The sequence below is a fragment of the Gossypium raimondii genome, chromosome 4 (genome assembly GCF_025698545.1).
Source record: "Gossypium raimondii isolate GPD5lz chromosome 4, ASM2569854v1, whole genome shotgun sequence".
NCBI lineage: Eukaryota > Viridiplantae > Streptophyta > Magnoliopsida > Malvales > Malvaceae > Gossypium > Gossypium raimondii.
Window position 1 is genome coordinate 11,898,204 of NC_068568.1, and position 22,193 is coordinate 11,920,396.

Here is a 22,193-nt window from a genome sequence, read left to right on the forward strand (position 1 = left end):
CACTTTAATTAGGTCCTAATTTATTATCTAATTTATCTAAAACTTTCTTATTTTTTTACAACTTCAAAAAGAAAACATACGGTAATAGTAATAGTTGAAACTAATAGACTAAGAGTGGGTTTGGATAGACGATGGAGTGTAGTGTAGTGCAATGTATTTAGCTTACTTTTTGTCTCATGCTACAATATCGTTATAGTATCTAACTCATCATCATCGTTTTTTTTACACCAATTGCAAATAAACGCACCACCCATCCAAACCTATCCTAAATAATAACATGTCAAAATAAAATATAAATCTTACCCATAGAATTAAAATTAAATCAGAATTAAAAAAGACGTATTTAAATTCCAAAAACTATTCAAAATTTAAATTAAAAATTAATTTAAAGAAACAACGCCATTATGGCGTGTAGGTCTTAAGTGATCAAACTACCAAAGCCTAAAAGTTTTCAGTTTGTTTCTTGTTATTATTTAAAATAAATTTGGTGTATTATTTTTTTTGGTGTATTAATCTCTGAATCCCCAAACTACCAAAGCCTCATCAATCTCCAAATTCAACTGAATTTTGGTATTAATTTGTTCCGAAAGATTGTCGTCATCTCTTTCCTCGACCAACAAATCCCCAAGCTTTCTTGTCAACTCTTTCTTGTTCCTTACCTTCTTCCTTCTTACATTCGCTACCCATCTCCCTAAGCCAACCCGAACACACTCTAACTTAGAGAGAATATCATCATCGTCCCCTTCCCAATGACATTTTACCTTTTTCCTTAAAAGACTCTTCCAACACCCACCATGCCTCGAACCGAAAGCGTTTAGATCAAAGGTCATAGGCCATCTAACTCTAACTGTATAAGAAGAAGACAATGATTAGAAAAAGAGTGCAGGAGATGACGTACCACCATGTTAGGAAACATAGTCATCCATATTTCATTCACTACCCCCTATCTAACCTCTTTCTGATATTTGTTTCTGGAAGGTTACCCCTCTCCCAAGTAAACCACAACCTCAAGTAGCCTACATCCACTAGATGACAATAAAAAAAAACCTCTTTGAAAGCCTCCATTCTCCTATCCTCCCTTGGCACGCTCTTTCTTCTCAAAAGAGTACAAAATTTCATTGAAATCTCTCCTCACAAACCAAAGAAGATTTTGTGCTTGTTCTAAAGTCCTCAGCAAATTCAATGTCTCCTCTCTACTCCACAAATCTGGGACCCCATAAAATCCCGTAAACCTCCAAATATTACCTTCTACACCCTCCCTAACTTCGGTATCAATATAATATTTTGAAAAGCTTCTCAAAGTAATCGTAAAATCACCTCTCTAAGCTAGGCTCAAACCCCCTCTCAATCTTTCAATTGCAACATCAAACCCATTCAAAAAACCACATCTTTTATAAGCATTCTCCATTCTTCTTGACCTTAATTTACTCTTCATAAAGAAGACAGTTTGGGGATTATACTTCTTCAGCATATGCCGAAGTCTCCTTACAGCCCGTGGCCTCTCTAAACCACGGACATTCTAACAAAATATTTTCATTGCGACCGGTCGGCTTGCCCCTTGGTAGTGCCCGATATAAAAAGAGTCCTTGCCAACGAACGATCCTTCCTAATTACCAACGAATCTACCACTGTAGAAACCTTGTGATTCTCAGTATTTTTCCTTGGGCGCTAATTGCCCTCCCCTCCTTCAATTGGATTCTCTTCACCATCATGATCCATATCCACTTGTCCCTTATTCTTTACCGTATTTCCAACCATATCAAAAGTATCTCTAACATCCTTATCCAGATTAATACCTAAAACAAGATCCATTTTCAAACTCGATCCCTTCCTCACACTCTCCTTATTCTCTCGTCCCACCTTACCCCGTTGTGGCTCCCCTTCACCTTCTTCTTTTAACCAAAAGCTACTCATCATCGTCACTTTCCTCGATTGCGCTCGTGGTGACAAATCCCATCCCATTTCCACATTTTCTTCTTCTCTTAACATTCTTATTTGGCAAAAAGAATCACTATGTCCTAGCCGCCCACAATAACAAACAAGGTCAATCACTCATACTTAAAAGTCACATAAGTACAACTACCTAACATGCACATGATCATTTTCCTTCGTTTCAAAGGCCTTCTCACATCCAACAAAACTCGTATCCGCATAAAACTTCGTAAGCTCGTACTCAAACTTTTGGAATCATACTCCAAAAATTCACCAACAAAATCACCCAGTTGCTTAGTAGTAGGCTCTAAGAACAAACAAATCGGTAAGTCATGTACTTGTACCCAAAAAGTAAATAACCTTAATGGTACATTAATTGAATCTTCCCCTACCTGCAGCCTATGGAACACCAAAAGGTGATTAAAGAACCTTAATGGTACCTTAACTGAATCTTCCCCTACCTACAGCCCATAGAACACCAAAAGGTGATTATTAAAAGTCCAAGGTTCCCCATTGGCGACCCAATCCATATCCATTTTATGAAAAAACTTGAACAAGAATATCTTTTCCCTCAGATCTAATATCTGAACTCTTTTCATTGGGTGCCATAAGTTTGCCGATGTACTTTTCATGGCTGGGAATGAACAATACTTGTTGTGAGAAAGCATCCCACCAAACACAAATTCTGCACCACCTGTTGAGGGCCACTGTCATTTCAAACTAATAGAACTTCATCTCATCATCCTCAAGCGACAAGTCCGCCAACTTATTTTCCATCCCCTTACTCTATCCTCAACCCCAACGATCGCCGCTCACGCCTTAAATCGACGCCAAGAAACCACAACCGATAAAAGGTAAAAAAAACAAAACCTAAAACAAAAGAAACCTAGACGTGCCAGAATAGCAGACAAAGGCATGCTAGAGTAGCATACCCTATATTTCAACTCTAATTTAATTTCAGTGTTTTCCCTTTTTTTAGATTCTTAAACACAAAGTTTCCACGTCTTTTTATTTAATTTTTATTCAAAATTTAAAACAAAATTATATAATATATACTTAATACACGAAACATATGATATAAAATTGTAGTATAAATATTATATGTAATATATTAATATGTAACAAAAATAAATATAAATATTTAATATAATATAATATAATATAATATAATATAATATAATATAATATAATATAATATAATATAATATAATATCATATCATATCATATCATATAATATCATATAATATACTCAGATTTCATAAACTCAAAAGAAAATAGGATAAACTACACCCATAAGTCACCTAATTATTACTTCTTTTCTTTTTGTCATTCAACTATTACTTTTTTAATTTGATCACTCAACTAATCGAGATTATTTTTTAAGTCAATTTTCTTTAGGTGTCATTAAACTTTTTACTCTGACGAGAGGTGATGTTGCAGTTAAAAAGTCAATATAATAACAAATATAACCCTCAAAAAAAAAAATTTTTTATCTGTGTATTAGAAAAAGGAAGGGTATTACTCTTGCATATCTAAATTTGTGGGCAGCATGTGCTTAAATGGTGTTGATCTGAATTAGTTTGTTTTCTTAATACTAATATGCTTAGCTTGTGAATGGATCGAACATAGATTTGAAGTTGGAATAGACAGATCTAAAGTTTCTTCATCTTGTAATTTCGTTGCATGAGTTGGAATAGGTTTTACAATGAGCAATACTAGAAGTGGGTTAAATTAGGCGTAAAAGCCATTTTTTTTTTAAATTAGCCTTTAGGCTGTTTTTTTAAAATTAGGGAAATAAGTCATTTATAGGAGAGATAAAGTGAGTTGGATGCGCTTTCTGTACAGTTGGCAAGAAAGTGCATCCAACTGAATGCGCTTTCCCTTTAAGTTGTAATTTTTGACCTTTTTAATACAATTAGGTTTTTTAGTCTGATGGTTAAATGTTAGTGGTTTTATCTTTAAATCCTAGGTTCAATTTCTCTTCTACTCACATTAGTATTTTTTTTATTTCATGTTGTAAGCTTTTATTATTATTATTATTATTTTTTAATTAATATTTTTTAACATATCAACTTCCTTAGTTAAATGGATAAATAATAATAATTTTATCCTTGAGATCCAAGTTCAGTTCCCTTTTCTAAACACATTTGTAATTTTTATTTCACGTTGTTTTAAGCTTTTTATTTTTAATAAATAAATATATTGTTTTCAATTTTTATTTTAATTAATCTTTTAATTAATAACTCTTTTATTCATAGAATCAAATAATTAGTACAAATATTATTATTTTTAGAAAATATAATTTTTATATGTGTGATATTTATTTTTCAATCCATATTATGAGTGTAGTAAATTTTAGTATTATATATTTTATATGTGTATTTGAAATATTTCACATATAAACATAATAATATTTGAAATAACTAATTGAAATATTTCACTTGTAAAAATATTTGAAATATCATACTCATAATGTAGATAAAAATGAAATTTTATATATTTTATATATAAAAGTAATAATTATATTTGAAATAATTGTTTCATTTTATAATATTAGAAATCACCATACCCACAATTTACATGGAGAAAATAAATATTTGACATATAAATATTATATATCAAAATATATCTCAAAAAATTAGTTGATGTTTATATTATAGATAAAGGAGTTATTAATTTCAAATATTCTTAACATAATGATATGTGTAAAATATATCTTTTATTATATAATTACATATTTATTATTTGATTTTAAGAATATCGAGTTATTAGTTAAAAAGATTTAAAAGATGAATTAAAATAAAAAATTAAAATGATATATTTATTAATTAAAAAAGATTGAAACAATATGAAATAAAATTACAAATATGTTTAGAAAAGGGAATTGAACCTGTGTCTCAAGAATAAAATTATTAATATTTATCTATTTAACTAAGAAAGTTGATATGTTAAAAATATTAATTAAAATAATAATAATAATAATAATAAAAGCTTACAGCATGAAATAAAAAATACTAATGTCGGTGGGAGAGGAATTGAACTTTGAACTTGAGGACAAAACCACTAATATTTAACCATTTGACCAAAAAAATGATTATATAAAAAAAGTCAAAATTGCAACTTAAAGGGAAAGCACGGTCAATTGGTCGCGTTTTCTTGCCAACTGTGTAGAAAGAGCGTTTAACTGGACGCGCTTTCACATTCTCTCTCCAAAATTGACCTATTTCCCTAAAAAAGGACGACCTAAAGTCTTAATTAAAAAAAAAGGGCTTTTAAGACTAATTTAGCCCTCAATTTCATTGTAGAGCGACAATTGCACTATGATAATCCAGTTTACTCGTCCAGGTACTGTAATAAGTAGGGTGTAGAATTACTTGCCTACTTGCTGATTTTCTCATATGTAGTCATTGCTCCCTTGTCTCGAGAAATTGTGAATCTAATTTTGCATCAAATCTTGTTTTATATTCAGTCGTGGTGGGGTAAGCTAAATTTTGAGGATCAAATTGAGATTATTTGTTAATTTTTTTAAAATTATGACTAAATCGATATAATATGTAAAATTTGAGGGTTAAATTAAAAAATTTAATAGTTAGGTGACCAAATTAAAAGAAATTGATAGTTGAATGACTAAAAAGAAAATGAGCAATAGTTGAGTGACTTGTGGTGTAATGTACCCAAGAAAATATGAACCGTCTTGGGCTCAAACTTGGACTATTGAAACCATTGAAATGGGCTTGACTCAATAATGAACCAGAAAAAAAACGAGTTTTAATTTGAATTTAAATTAATCAAAAATTAATTTAAAAATAAAACTTAATTTTATTTAAAAATCAAGTACTGCTTTTCATGAATTAAATAAACATTAAACTAATTTGACTTAAAATTTAATTGAAATCAAAATAGAATAAGACCCACTAGAAAAGCAATTAATCTTCTAAAATTTCCTTTAGTCCCAAATCAATTTAAAATCCAAACCTAAACATCCAAATTTTGAATGAAGCAATTTGGTAAAATTGGGTGTCTAAAGTTGTCTTTCTTTATGCGTTTCCTATGACACAGGGAACGTGTCTTTTATCTTATCTTCTTGAATAATGATTCTATCGTAAAAAGACTTCACAAGTAGGGGAGGTTTTGGATGGATGGTACGTTTATCAACGGTAGCGGTAAGATCAAATATTGTAACAATATTGTAGTGTGAGATAAAAAGTAAACTAAATGCACCGCCCTGCACTCCACTGCTAATCCAAACCCACCCTAAGTCTTTTAACAGGAAAATAAAATCACTTCATTTAAATTAAGCCTCTAAATTGAAAAATAAAGGGACCTCACAACTACATTTCTAAATTGAAAAATAAAATACCGATATACCTTGTTGTTGGTCAACGAGAGAAAATATGTGTTCTGGGTCAACTAAGATAGTTTATTGCTTATCAACAAGAGTCAAGAGGAACTCATTCTAGGGTCAAAGATAAAAGAAAATACTCGTTCTTAACATTTTTGGGGCCCTATGTAAAAATAAATTTGACTCCTTTTAAAAAAATTATAAAAGGTAATACAATAAAAGCTGAAAAAATTTTGGAGCTCTAAAAGATGGTGAAAATTTGAAAGCCCTATATATTTAATTAATTTATTTTAGTTTGAAATTTTTTTCTCACATTAAAAATTAAAAAAATATTTTTTGGGCCTTTCCAATCTTGGGCCCTGGGCGATTGCACTCTCAAACAAACCTAGGGCCGAGTCTGATTCTTAGTCAATAAGGATAACTGTTTTTATCAGCAAAAGTGTTGTAAATACATTAAATGGATGTCTATAACCTTTAAACATTTATGAAAGTAATGAGTTAAAACCTCCCATTCATTATTAAATATGCTTAATGTACGTGTTAACGAAGCAGTTAAACAAACTTCATTCATTTATGTTGCATTGAATGTTAATAGCTTATATATAGCTATTTTATAAATAAAAAGAGGAGACGAGAAAATTCTCTATTTACTTTAACTGTTCTTTTATTTAATTGTTTTATAACACGTTACGAGCACGAGCTTCTACGAGTTCATAGTGAAGTTCACGTCATTTCACTTCATATAATTTGCCCGTATAACTCCCGTTAAACTATATACGGTACAGTATTTTCATAATTCTTCTATTTTATTTTCTAGATGAAATATTTGCTTTGGGTAACATTTGCACATTTATTTTTACAACTCAAATCTAATAATGATAATTATATATACATATTTTTTTTATTAAAAGAAATTTGAGTTAATGTAATTTGTGTTAAGTTATTATTATGACTGTTCATCTCTATGACAATATTTGACATACATATTATTATTTAGCAAATTTAGTATATATAATTGAATTATTTTACGATTGAGAATTCTTATTATTTTACTAATATATATATTTTTTATTTTGATTCAAGTGATTATAATGTCAAATCTTGTCAAACTTGAATTTGCGGCCTTAAACATCTCAGGCAAGAATTATTTGTCATGGGTGTTAGATGCTGAAATTCACCTAGAGGCTAAAGGTCTAGGAAATACTATATTAGCAAATAAAGAAACATCTAATTAAGACAAGGCAAAAGCAATGACTTTCATTCGTCATCATCTACATGAAGGATTAAAAGTGGAATATCTCACTATGAAAGACCCTCTTAAGTTGTGGAAAAATTTGAAAGGACGATTTGACCATCAGAAAACAGCGATACTATCTAAAGCTTGTTATGATTGGATGTACTTACGGTTGCAAGATTTTAAGACTGTAAGTGAATACAATTTAGAACTTTTTAAAATTAGTTCTCAACTAAAGTTATGTGGAGAAAACATAACTGATGAGGACTTGTTAGAGAAAACATTTTCAACCTTTCATGGTACTAATGTGCTCCTGCAGCAGCAATACCGTGAAAAAGGTTTTAAAAGGTATTCTGAATTGATTTCATGTCTTTTGGTGACTGAACAAAATAATGAGCTGTTGATGAAAAATCATGAAATTCGTCCCACTGGTTCTGCATCATTCCCTGAAGTGAATGTAGTAGTACACAATAATTATGAAAATAGAAAATATAGAGGTCACGGTCGTGGTCGTGGACGTAGTGGGGGACGTGGTCGAGGACGTACTAGCAATCGTTATTATGGTGGTTATAACAATGATACTTCTAACCACCAAAAAAAGAATAACAATGAAAGACAAGAAAGAAGTGGTCAAAATAATCCTTCAAAGATTGTTGAGAATATATGCTACCGATGTGGTATGAAGGAGCATTGGTCACGTACCTGTCGTACGTCTGAGCATTTAGTGAAACTTTATCAAGCATCCATTAAAAAGAAGAGAAAGCATATTGAGACAAATTTTATATCCAAAAATGATGAAATGGAGGCAAAAGATGAAGATATTCACTATGATACTAAAACTGACCATTCCTACGAGGGTGATAAATTTAATGACCTTAATAATATAATTCACCTAGATGTGGTAGATTTCTTTGAGAATCATTAGAAAATTTGATGTTATTTTGACATTTTTATGTTATTTTAAGTATGTTTTATTTTCTTGCTTAAAGAATAATTTATATATTTAATAAATATTTGCAATGCTTCTCATATTATATTTTGTTTGTTTTATAAAGAATATGAATATTCAACAAAATTTTGATGGACCCAAAATCAATGGAGACATGTGTCTTACTGAGATAGTGCTACAACACATACGATACTCAAAGATAAAAAATATTTTTTCTCATTTGACAATGAGTAATGGCCATGTTAATACAATATCAAGTAGTTTAAAACTAATTGAAGGCTCGGAAGAGCTATTATATTATTACCTAAAGGTACGAAATTTATCATTGATGACGCTTTATATTCCACTAAGTCTCAAAGAAATTTATTGAGTTTTAAAGATATTCGTCTTAATGGATATCATATTGAGACTATGAATGAGAAAAATATTGAATATCTATATACTACAAATGTTGAATGTGGAAAGAAATATATTTTGGAAAGGCTACCTGTTTTTTTATCAGGTTTATATTATACACATATTAGTGCAATTGAGTCACATGTTACTACAAACCAAAAGTTTGTAGAACTACATACTTTTACTATTTGACATGATCGATTAGGCCATCTCGGATCTATTATGATGCGAAGAATTATCAAGAATTCAATTGGACACCCATTAAAGAACCAAAAGATTCTTGAATTTAAGGATTTATCTTGTGTTGCTTGTTCTCAAGGAAAATTGATTATTATACCATCACCAGCTAAAGTTGGGATTGAATCTCTCGCATTTCTACAACGTATTCAAGGTGATATATGTGGGCCCATTCATCTACCATGTGGACCATTTAGATATTTTATGGTATTAATAGATGCATCTAGTAGGTGGTCACATGTGTGTTTATTATCGACTCGTAACCTGGAGTTTACGAGACTACTTGCTCAAACAATTCGATTAAGAGCAAAATTTCAAGATTATGCAATCAAAACTATTTGTCTTGATAATTTTGGTGAGTTTACATCCCAAGCTTTTAATGATTATTGTATGTCAATTGGGATAAAAGTTGAACATCATGTACCTCATGTTCACACACAAAACGGTTTAGCTGAATCGTTTATTAAACGCCTCTAAGTAATAGCTCAGCCATTGCTTATGAGAACAAAACTCCCTATTATAGCTTGGGGATATGCTATTTTGCATGCAGCAGCACTTGTGCGTTTAAGGCCAACAAGTTATAATAAGCATTCCTCATTGCAATTGGTTTTTGGTCAGGAGCCAAATATTTTTCATCTTAGAATTTTTGGATGTGCAGTATATGTTCCAATTGCTCCACCACAACGCAGAAAGATGGGTCTTCAAAGGAGGTTAGAAATATATGTTGGTTATGAATCTCATTCTATAATTAAATATATTGAACCATTAACTGAAGATTTCTTTACTACACGATTTATTGATTGTCATTTTGATGAAACAACATTCCTAACATTAGGGGGAAAAAATATACAACTGGTAAAAGAAATTACATGAAATGGATCATCATTATCTCAATTAGATCCTCGCACAAGTCAATGTAAACAAGAAGTTCAAAGGATCATACATTTGCAAAATATCGCCAATCAACTTCCAGATTCATTTACAGACCTAAAGAGAATTACAAAATCTCATATACCAGCTGAAAATGCTTAAATACGAATTGATATCCCAATAGGGCAAATTGTTAGTGCAAAAGAAAGAAATCCACGCCTGAAGCGTGGAAGGCCAATCAGTAGTCCTCGTAAAAGGAAAGGAGCAATTATTCAATATGATAATATTGTGGAGGCAAGTGCCCAAGAAGAGGCCAAAGATATAACTAATCAAAAAAACCCCAGAAGAGGTTCAGGTACCTGAAAATGGTGATAACGAAGAAATCTCAATAAGTTATGTTATTTTAGGAAAAAGGTGGAATCGAAAAAATATAGTTGTCGACAACAATTTTTCTTATAATGTTGCGATTGAAATAGCAAAAGAAAATGAGGATCCTAAGCCTAAATCTATTGAGGAATGTAGAAATAGAAAATATTGGTCAAAATGGAAAGACGCAATTCAAGTAGAATTATATTTACTTTCTAAATGTGAAATTTTTGGACCTATAGTCCAAACACCTAAATATGTAAAGTCGATAGGATATAAATGGATATTTGTGCGAAAACGAAATGAGAAAAATTAAGTCGTAACATATAAAGCACGACTTGTAGCACAAGGATTTTCGCAAAGGCCCAACATTGATTATAAAGAGACATATTCTCCTATGATGGATGCAATCATGTTTAGATACCTTATTAGTCTAGCAGTACGTGAAAAACTTGACATGTGTCTAATGGATGTTGTTACAGCCTATTTGTATGGTACACTTGATAGTGAAATTTATATGAAAATCCCAGAAGGATTTAAAATCCTTAAAGGATATAGAGTTTCCCGGGAAAATTGCTCAATCAGATTAAAGAAAAATTTATATGGATTAAAACAATCTAGACGTATGTGGTACAATCGTCTTAGTGAATTTTTGTTAAAAGAATGTTATAGAAATGATCCAATCTGTCCATGTATTTTTATAAAAAGGTATGGATCAAACTTTGTGATAATTGCTATTTATGTTGATGATTTAAATATTATTAGAACTCCTGAAGAGCTTCAAAATGCAGTAAATTATTCAAAGAAAGAATTTGAGAAGAAAGATCTTGGAAAAACAAAGTTTTGTCTTGGCCTGCGATCGAACATTTAAAAGATGGAATTTATGTCCATTAGTCAACTTATACGAAAAAGATCTTAAAGAAAGTTTATATGGATAAAGCGCATCCATTGAGTACCCCGATGGTTGTACGATGTACGATCGTTAGATGTCAATATAGATCAATTTCGTCTTTGTGAGAATGATAAAGAGTTTTTTGGTTCTGAAGTACCATATCTAAGTGGCATAGGAGCACTGATGTATCTTGCAAACAACACAAGACCTGATATAGCTTTTGCTGTAAACTTGTTAGCAAGGTTTAGTTCTTCTTCAACACGTAGACATTGGAATGGAATTAAACATGTAATTAGATATCTCAGAGGGACCATTGAGATGGGGTTATTTTATTCAAATGATTCAAAATCCCTATTAGTTGGTTATGCTGATGTTGATATTTATCGGATCCACATAAAGGTCCATCTCAAACAGGATATTTATTTACATGTGGAGGTACCGCCATATCATGGCGTTCGACAAAGCAAACATTAGCTACTGCCTCTTCAAATCATGCTAAAATAATTGCAATGCATGAGGCAAGCTAAAAGTGTGTTTAGCTAAGGTTACTAACTCAACATATCTAGAAGATATGTAATTTTCCTTTACAGGAAAATATGCCAACTATCTTATACAAAGATAATGCAGCATGTATAATAATTAAAGGGTGATTATATCAAATGTGACAAAACAAAACATATTTCACAAAATTATTCTTCACTCATGATCTTGAGAAGAAAGATGACATGGAAGTTCAACAAATTCGTTCTAGTGATAATTTAGCAGATCTTTTTACGAAGGCATTGCCAACTTCAACATTTGAAAGACTACGAAACAAGATTGGAATGCGTCGACTCAAAGACATAATGTGATGTTGCCATTAGGGAAAGTCTAAAACATGTTGTACTATTTTCCTTTAACCAAGGTTTTGTCCCACTGGGTTTTCATATTAAATGTTTTTAACGAGGCAACTTGTAATAGAAGATTGTGTACTCTTTTTCCTTCATTAGGTTTTTATCCCACAGGGCTTTTCCTAATAAAGGTTTTAATGAGACAAATTTTTATTTAAAAGACATCCAAAGGGGAGTGTTGTAAATACATTAAATGGATGTCTATAACCTTTAAACATTTATGAAAGTAATGAGTTAAAACCCCCCATTCATTATTAAATATGCTTAATGTATGTGTTAATGAAGCGATTAAACAAGCTTCATTCATTTATGTTACATTGAATGTCAATAGCTTATATATAGCTCTTTAAAAAAAAAGACGAGAAAATTCTCTATTTACTTTAAGTGTTCTTTTATTTAATTATTTTACAACAAAAAACAACTACTCAACTAGAGAAAATACTCCTTCTTAAGCAACATGAAAAATTTGTACTTAATCTAAGAAGAGCATATCAATGCATCAAATTTCATGTATCAACCATAAAACTAGCAATATTTTTAAAATCAATTATGAGTAGGAAAATATAATTTTAAAAAAATAGAATCAGTTAAGTTATGTTTTACATAATCGCTTATAAGTTAACATCATTGTCTATGTTATATGAAAGGTGATCCTAAAATCGAGAAATATTTTTTTGTAATTATTTTAAAATTATGGTTTTAACATGCTTACACAACAATAATATTTTATTCTAATTTTTAATTAATTCTAATGAATTTATCTAAAACAATAATCAATAATTGAAATATATGTTGATATTTCCAAATATAATTTTTATTTTTATATTCAACAATTAATCTATTTTGATTTTGGTTTTTATTTTTATTTGCGACTGTCTTAAAATGAATTTATTAATTATTTGAGTCATAAATAATTTTAAGGATAAAAATAATTTATTTGATTTTTCCGTTAACATTTGTACTCTGAAATTAAAAAAAACCTAAGAAAACATACAGTTTGAAAAAAAATTAAAATTGTTCTAATTATGTAACTATATATATTTTATATATATCATTATGTTAAAATATTTTTAATTAATAACTTATTTGTATATTTTTAAGACAAACTTTTATTTCAAATGTCATTATTATTTTATATGTAAAATATTTCAAATATCATTGTTTTTCATCTATATTGTGGGTATGGTAAATTCTAATATTATAAAATCAAATAATATTTCAAATATCATTATTTTTAGTAAATAGGTTTTATATGTGAAAATTGATTTTTCAATCCATATTCAGAGTGCACTAAGTTTTAGTATTATTTATTTTTGTATGTGTATTTGAAATAATTATTTGAAATATTTCACATGTAAAAATTATATTTACTAAAAATAATGATATTTGAAATAATTATTTGGTTTTATAATATTAGAAATCATCATACCCACAATGTAGGTGGAGAAAATAAATATTTAACATATAAATATTATATATAAAGAAAAATATATTAAAAATAGTTGATGCTTTCAAAAATAAAATATAATTAATATAATGAAAAATATAATATATATTTTTATATTTATTACTTTGTCTATATAAATAAAAGAATTATTAATTAAAAATATTTTTTTGAAAACAACATATTTATTAATTAAAAATAAAAAAGCTTGAACATGAAATAAAAATACAAAATTGGTTAGAAGAGAAATTGAACTTAAAATTCAAGGATGAAATCACTATTATTTAACCGTTTAACCAAAGGATGTAATATGTAAAAAAAAAAAACATGTTTTTCCTCGAACACATTTTCAGTTTTTTTTTGTCAAAACAATCTATTTCCTAAATTTCGACAACAACGGACTAAAACCTTGGTACCATTTTAAAATCAGCATATTTGCTTAATTAAACATGTTGATGAGCATAATAGCAATTATATATTCAAAAGTAAATTGTGGGATATTATTGTTTAAAAAAGCACACTTTTTAAGACAAACTTTTGGGTTTATTGCGCAGTAAAAAAAATAATTTAGTTCTATCCTATTTTGGAAGTCCATTTAAGAACTTCAACAGTAGATAACAAGCTAAAACTTCCAAATCCAGTACCGAACATAGACTTTTATTCACCACTCAAGTTACCAAGGCTGCGATTACTGAGAAATGTTGTACCAAATTCCATTACCTCCTGGGCTTTTTCTCTAAATTCCACTTGCTGTTAACTCCTATCTACTACCATTATGTAGCAGTTAAACTGCCTTCTTGTATCATCAACAACCTTGCTCTACCACTTTCACCATTACTTGGGCCTAACTTCAAATTTAATTTAATTAAAAAAATAAATTCCATAAACTCGTGTTTAGTAATATGAATAACATACATGATGTTGTTTTGTGCCGGGTTGGAGACGACGGGGACAGGTCAAACTGCTCCATTTTCTTCACTCGTGATTCTATTTTTGAGCATATGGGTTCAAGGGCCCCAATCCTGTTACAGGCGTCGCTAAATTACAACCCCAAAATGATCCCAGCGTTGACTTTTGAGAAAACGTCCACATGGATTTGGTCTCATACCAACACAAGAGACAACCTGCAGCCACCTTTGGCACGCCTCCCCTTTTGGCATTTGCTGCAGCTAACAGCTAACCTAAGCCCACTCTGACAATCAAAACAAATTTGTCTCAACTCACCTTTCCTTTTCTAGGATTCACAAAGTCAATGCCCAATACCGATAAAACTTCCCTCACTCTCAAGCAACCTGCCCCTAAATCGTCTCATCTTCTAAGATTATTTTTACCCCTTCCTTACTTTTACTTCAGTTTTGCATATTTCACGTTTCACCACGTTGTCGTTAATCATCACTATCGAGCTAATTTTAGTAATATTATGCCAACAATATCAGCTCAAGGCTAAGTAATTGTGGGGAGGTATACTATATATTATTATTCTTCTGCGGTTGACCCTTGCTTTGGTTGTAACAGGGTCCAAGTGTCCGATGGGTTTGTCCACGTTAGATGCATTCATCCCATGAAAACAACGTATAAAGACAAAATCCACAATTAAAAAACACAGAATCCGGCAAGTTTAGAGACAATCAGGGCCATACCTTCCATGGCAGGTATTAACATTGAAAAGGGACTTCAATACTGCCAAATTTTATTGTTCCATTTTACATGCTAATAATGACTGGTTTGCAACTAAATTTGTAGTTTTACATACTACAGATGAAGAGCAAAACAGAGTTGATTCAAATAAAACATAATCCATCAAGTTCGTCAAGATACTTTCAATTATTGTATCAAACCCCCCCATCAAGATAAGCACCAATATGGTATATACTTGAGAAAGATTATATTTTTATTTTTAAAATTCCATTTCCATATACTTAAAAAAGTATATTTTATTATTATACAGAAATAAATATTGAATAGGAATATATTCTTTAACAAAGTCAAGCTATAAATGTTTAAGAGCCATCAACTTATCTTCATAAATAAAACCCTAACCCTAGCAACTCTTACTTTAAAGTCAAGAGGGCTCACACTGAAAAACCTAAACGTCATAAACTTTCTTGTTCATCTGCTCCACTAGTCTCCTCTTTTCACCCTAAATATTGTACTTGCTAATTATTGCTTTATCCTTTTGGGAGTCTTCTCCTAAGTATTTAATTAGATAAACTTAAAGTTTTTGATGCAAGGCTTCTGTAATGGAGGAAGGTGGTGAGAAGCATGATTGGGTTGATGATGACTCCCAAGAGGAACTTGTGAGAGAGCTTCTTGATGAGGAGTCACCTTTCTTTGTCCTATCTCAAGGCACAATTCAGCCCAAAGCGATAACTTCAGAAGAAGAGGTCAGTAAACAACTTGTGTCCAATGTGTATTCAGGGCCGAGGATCGAAGATATTGAGAATGCTTTATCATCAGTGTCAAACTGGAAGGATCAACCCCAGCAGAACACTAGGTTAGTTTGGTCTTCCCTTGGATCTTTCTTTGAGCTAATGATTAATGTTTCATTTGATCTTAATTAAATTAACAATATATTTGTTTTTCGACAGGATTAATTCAATGCTGGAAAGAAATTTGAGTAAAATAGAGAGTAAGTATACTCTAAAGGTCAGAAGCTGTGGCAATGGCATGGCTGATGATGGATATAAATGGAGGAAATATGGCCAAAAATCCATCAAAAACAGCCCTAATCCAAGGTCACTGTCTTTTTCCTCTCTCTCTCTCTCTCTCAACCTAATAGAAATCTGCTTGCTTAGTCATTGTTCTGAAAGTTTCCATATTAAGTAAGTGGGTTTTCCTTTAAATTGGGATGAAACAGGAGCTATTACAAGTGCACGAACCCAAGATGCAACGCGAAGAAGCAGGTAGAGAAGTCCAGAGATGAGGCAGATACACTCATCATCACCTATGAAGGGCTCCACCTACACTTTGTCGACCCATATTTCCCACCACTCAGTGACCAGCCTTTTCAACATGATAATAATGAACCAACCAAGAAGCCCAGGAAGGCCATTTCGGAATCTGATGAGTCACGGGCTTTTGGACTTCCACAAACAATGCAAATCCAAGAAGCTACAACAAATAATATCAACTCAGCTGTCTCGTTGGAAGGCTGCCCTTGCCCTCAAGAGGTAGCTTCGGAAGGGTTGCTTGAAGATGTGGTGCCTTGGATTATAAGGAATCCATTCCACAACAGTATTATCTCCTCCAATTCCACCTCTTGTTCATCTTCACAGACTCGCTCCCCTCCTGTTTCACCCTCTTCTCTCTCTTGGTCTCCTAATTATAATCCCTGGCCTGTTTTCATATAATCATCATACATTCTAGCATTAATTAGGTGAACATTTTTCTTTGTGGATCGATAGTTGAAATCCCAATAAATTATAGTAAGTTTTTGTTAATTCTAATTACTCTGCTCTTATTATTATGATCATAATTAATGGTGTGGTTCCACACAATAATTGAATGACTTGTAATTATAGAATTTTAATTCTGGATTGATAAAGTTTAATTATATCTTAATTTTCAATGTTCTGTTTGATGGTATAAATTATAATTATACAATTATATAATTTTAAATTCTAAAATATATTAATTATTATAAAATTATCAATAATAAATTTCTAAAAATTAATAAAACCTAAAATCCAACTGTTATGTATATAAAAATCACGTTAGTCAAAAAAGTAGTCAACAATACAATTAAGAAAAATAAACATTCTAAGCAATTTTAACTAATTCTTCTAAGTTCTATATATTTGTTGAGGTATTCTCTCTAATATTAAACATAAACTCATTATTATCATTGATTAATCCTTGACCGAGTAGATGTTTATAATAAATACTATGTAATTTAGTTAACTATTTAGTATACATTTTAATAAAAATAATTTATAATAAATACTATGTAATTTAGTTAATTATTTACTAGATTAAAATGTACTGAAAATTATACTCCATTAATAAAAATTCAAATTATTTAAACAAAACTAGTAAAATAACACTAGATTTTTTCACACCCACGATGAAGATGAAATAAATTATTTTATTTTAAAAACATTTTCGGGCAAAATACTAATAAAAGCCCTACTGAAATGGGCCCATTAAAAAATTAATTACCGAAATGGCCCTATTTCCCCGAAAACGCATCCACGTCAGCATGTTGTCAGGTGATGAAGTAGGAAAACGCTTCCTCAAGGAAGCACTTTCCCGCACGTGAACAATAGCAACGGCTACTGTTTTGACCATTGATGAACCCCCAATGGTAAAAAAAAAAACTATAAACCCCCCTTTCATTTTTTTCAACCTAAATCCTTTCTCTCAATTTCTCTCCAATATTCTCTCAAATTCCTCTCAAATTCCTCTTAAAAAAGCTTTAATTTTATTTTTTTGAATTTTTTTAAATCATAAAAATTTGATCGTGTTAGCAATGGCCGGAGAATTAATTCGTCTCGATAACGAGCACATATCCGTCGAACAAATGAAAATGGTAAGTGTTAAATTTAATTTTTAAATATTATTTAAGATTTTTTTGATTTATGCAATTTTAAATAATTTTTATTTTTATTAGAAATTTCTTATAATTTTTAAATAATTTTTATTTTATTATTTCTTATAAAATTCTGTAAATCGAATATTGCAATGCTATATCCGTAATATGCATGGTCCTCCATCACCGTTGGTAGAGAATTACCTGCGGGAAACGGGTTTTTGGCACGTGGTGACGGTAGGCCGGGGATGCAAGTTGGACCCGAAAGTCATCAATGCGTTATGTGGAGAATGCAATATCACTTTGGAAGACATAAATTTGCAATTGGGATTGCCGGTGGAAGGATACGTGGTCACCGGGTCTGTTCAATCAGGTGATTGGAAAGCGGTATGCTACGAGCTTTTGGGCACTATTCCGGAGAATATTAACGAAGGTCAGATCGAGATGGGTTGGTTACGAGACACATTCCCGGAGCCGGATGATAATTCTACCAAACTGGAAAAAATCCGATATGCTCGGGCATACATTCTTCAGATAATTGGAGGTTATCTGATGTCGGACTTGTCACGGAACCTTGTACATCTAAGATGGCTACTAAAACTCATTGATTTTAAAGCAGCTAGTGAATTTAATTGGGGGTCTGCCGTGTTGGAAATATTGTACCGGGAGATGTGCGGGGCGACGTGACCGAAAAAAACGAAAATCGGAGGTTGCCTATCACTACTGCAGTCATAGGCACGGTTTCACTTTCCATTTTTACGTCCTCGAGTGGACCACCCGTATACATTCCCACTCATAACGAGGTAAATTTTGTATTAGATTTTACAATTATTACGTAGATTTAAAATATAATCGAGTACTAAAAATTTATTTAATTAGGTGGAACCATTCGACAAGTTAGCTCGATTACCTACCTCTCTTGAAGATATACGGCTTCTATTAGACCAACGGTCGGAAGCACAAGTAAGTACTAAATAAAATAGGTATTTCCATCATGAGATAATCGATTGGTATTTAGTATTATGTATTATGTATTATGTATATAACTAATATTTCCATCATGCTCATATAGTTTCAATGGACACCATATGAGGATCCGGCAATTCGGGCAGTAATTCTGGATGAGTACTTCCAAAATTCAAACGCTTGGCATGTGAAAGTCCCATTGGTCAACTTTGCGACCGTGGAGATGCACCAGTCGAACAGAGTATTACGGGAATTTGGATTCCGACAACCGATTCCTGTGGCACCTGAGGTGTTGGATGATCATCACAAAATCGACCTACGGTAATTGCATACGGATTGGCCGAGATTCTGGTCACACTACATCCAAATGTGGGAAGATCGGTATGATTATATACCTACTCGAGAACCAATCATCGTTCCAGAGTTAGCCTGCGTACCGGAATACATGCCATGGTTTAGAATCCATGGCAAGCCGTATTTACTGTTGGCAGAGGAGAGGCAGCGGCAATTGCGTGTCCAAAGGGAACGACGTGGCCCTTTAAATCCAAGAAGAAGGGAAGACGACGCAGGCCTATCACAATCACCCGGCCTATCAACAGGCCTAGCAACAGCACCCACACAGTCACCGAGCCTAACACTTCAACCGACGACACCCACAACATAGTCTTTTTAGATGATGCCAGGTGCGTATCCTAGCCCTTTTCTATATCCTAACCCTTATATGTTTCCTTTTTCTAGTCCTATGGCAGGTTTGAGTCAATGGCCTGGTTCATCTCCATTTTCGATTACGTCGAGTGGACCGCCGATGTATAGGCCTCCGTCGTACAAGGGATCGCATGAGGGGCCGTCGGTGATGCAAACACCTCCACAATCACTATTCTATCAAGGCGCCTCATCGTCCCAACACCGACAACCAGATCCCCTACCAGAGGAACCAGAATCCCCGCCGGAGTAACCACAGCCCCCGCCGGAAGCTGGACAAAGATCTAGCGCATAATCGTCGACAACCGCCATGTGGCACTGAATCTGGCAGGCACGGAGATTGACTTTTACTTTAATATATTTGTACAAACATTTTGAATATTTTGATATTATTTGATGTAATAAAATAGAAATTCTTCTATATTATTTCATATAATAAAATAGAAATTTACTTTTACATTTTTAATATAATAGAAATTCTTTTAAATAACACAATATTTTGTGTCGAAACCACTTTTAATTTTGAAAAACGGGGATCGACTTTGAAAATAATAATGGGAGTCGCCACCGATCTTTTATTGAGGTGTGATCGGATCACCTTGAAAATAATTTTAGGTCTGCGAATTTTGAGAAAATAGGTTCGGGAGTCGGTTACGCACAAGGAAGGGTTAGCACCCTTGTGACGCCCAAAATTGGTACCGAATTGATTGTTTAATGTCTTAATATCGAGAATTTGAAAAGATTTTAAAAATACAACCTTTTGAAAAGAGAATTTGAATATAATGAATTTGATTGATGTGACTCACTTATTTTAAAGAAATAAATTGTTACACTCAGTAAGTTAGAGTGTAACATTTTAAATCCTCAAAATTAAGTTTATCTTTTAACTTTTGAAATTTATGCATTTTTTAGAAGGATATCAGGTTATTTGGGTCAAACGATAAATTAAACCCAGTAAGTTACGGTTTATTTTCTCGAAATTCCTAAACACCAAATATTGCCTTTATTTTATTTATTTATTATTATTATTTAAAAAAACCCTAATTCGAGGTCTCAAAATGTCATATCCGGTGAGTTAGGATCCAACATTTCGAAATCCCGAAAGACAAAGCTTTATTTAAAATTTGTATGATTTAATTGCAAAACAAGTACTTGGTTATCTAAATTCAACGAAAAGAATTGAAACCCAGTAAGTTAGGGCACAATCCTCTCGAGAAATGTGAATACCGAGTATTTTGACAATTTACAAAACGAAATGATTTTAATGCTTTTAATGAAACAAGTGAAAAAATAAATGTGGTGTAGTTAAACGGCAACATATCACACAAAATTCGAATATACACCAACAAGTAACGAATAATAAATGAATATAAACAAGTTGAATAACCCTAATTTCAATAACACTATGCATACATCAATATCAACATTTTAAGACTATTAACCTAGAAGCAAAATAAAATGTAACTTAAAAAACAATCAAAGAAATGTGGAATTAACAAAATGTGTACACGAAATTATCCATAAAAATTTTAATGGGAAAATTAGAAACAACTTAATAAAAAACTAAAAATGAATAAAATGTTAAGAAAGAATTATAAAAACGTTTGATAATTTTAAAATATTTTGACAATAATTTAGAATAATAGTATATTATATCTTAAAATTATATTAATAATAAGTTTGAAAATCATGTCAAATTAAATATTAAAATATATTATAAATAAATATATTAAAATAAGTACTAAATTCGATTTAAAATTATACTATCAAAAAATCAAGTTAAAGTTAAGACATAATTTAAAATATAAAGGAGAAATAATAATAATAATAATAATAATAATAATAATAATAATAATAATAGGATGAACATGATATTGAAATTCAAAAAAATAAAAATAAAAATAAAACACTTCAAATAGAAATAAAAGGAAAAATAAAGATGAACTAAATTGGAAATCGACTTAAAAAATGAGGGACTAAAATTGCAATTAAGCGCAAAATCTGAACATTCAAAACCACTCATAGAAAAAGGCGCCGTTTAGGTTTGGATCCAAATGAAAATAGAATCAAATATACGATACAAGTTAAAAAAATGAAGAAAATCAGATTGAAACTACACAAAATATAAAGGGACATTCTGCGCAAATAAACCAATGAATCCCCACACACATTGATCCTACCCGAATCGGGTCACCGTTTGGGTCAGGCTCTTAGAATGCTGCCATTTCAAAGCCATTACATTGGCTCTATCCAGCGACATTTCGAAACCGCTTTAAAGGCCTAAACCTAAAGAGTCTCTCACTTTCAAAACCTAAAAAGAAATCATTAGTCCCTGCGTCGCTCGGTATACTGCGCCCTTGAACAGTCCCCAATCCTAGCCCTTACTCCGATGACGATGGAGAGAGCCAAGATCACACTGCAAGGTACGTCCCTCACCTTCCTTT

At 31.4% G+C, this 22,193-nt stretch overlaps 1 protein-coding gene across 1 annotated transcript; it reads left to right on the top strand.

Moving 5' to 3' along the window:
• The first annotated feature begins 15,575 nt into the window (after nt 1-15,575).
• Nucleotides 15,576-16,993, top strand: LOC105780944 (probable WRKY transcription factor 49). The gene is made up of 3 exons (XM_012605483.1): nt 15,576-16,047; nt 16,142-16,288; nt 16,411-16,993. Exons 1-3 carry the CDS (start codon nt 15,794-15,796, stop codon nt 16,901-16,903), a joined length of 894 nt encoding a protein of 297 aa, XP_012460937.1. The 5' UTR covers nt 15,576-15,793; the 3' UTR covers nt 16,904-16,993.
• The last annotated feature ends 5,200 nt before the right edge of the window (nt 16,994-22,193 follow it).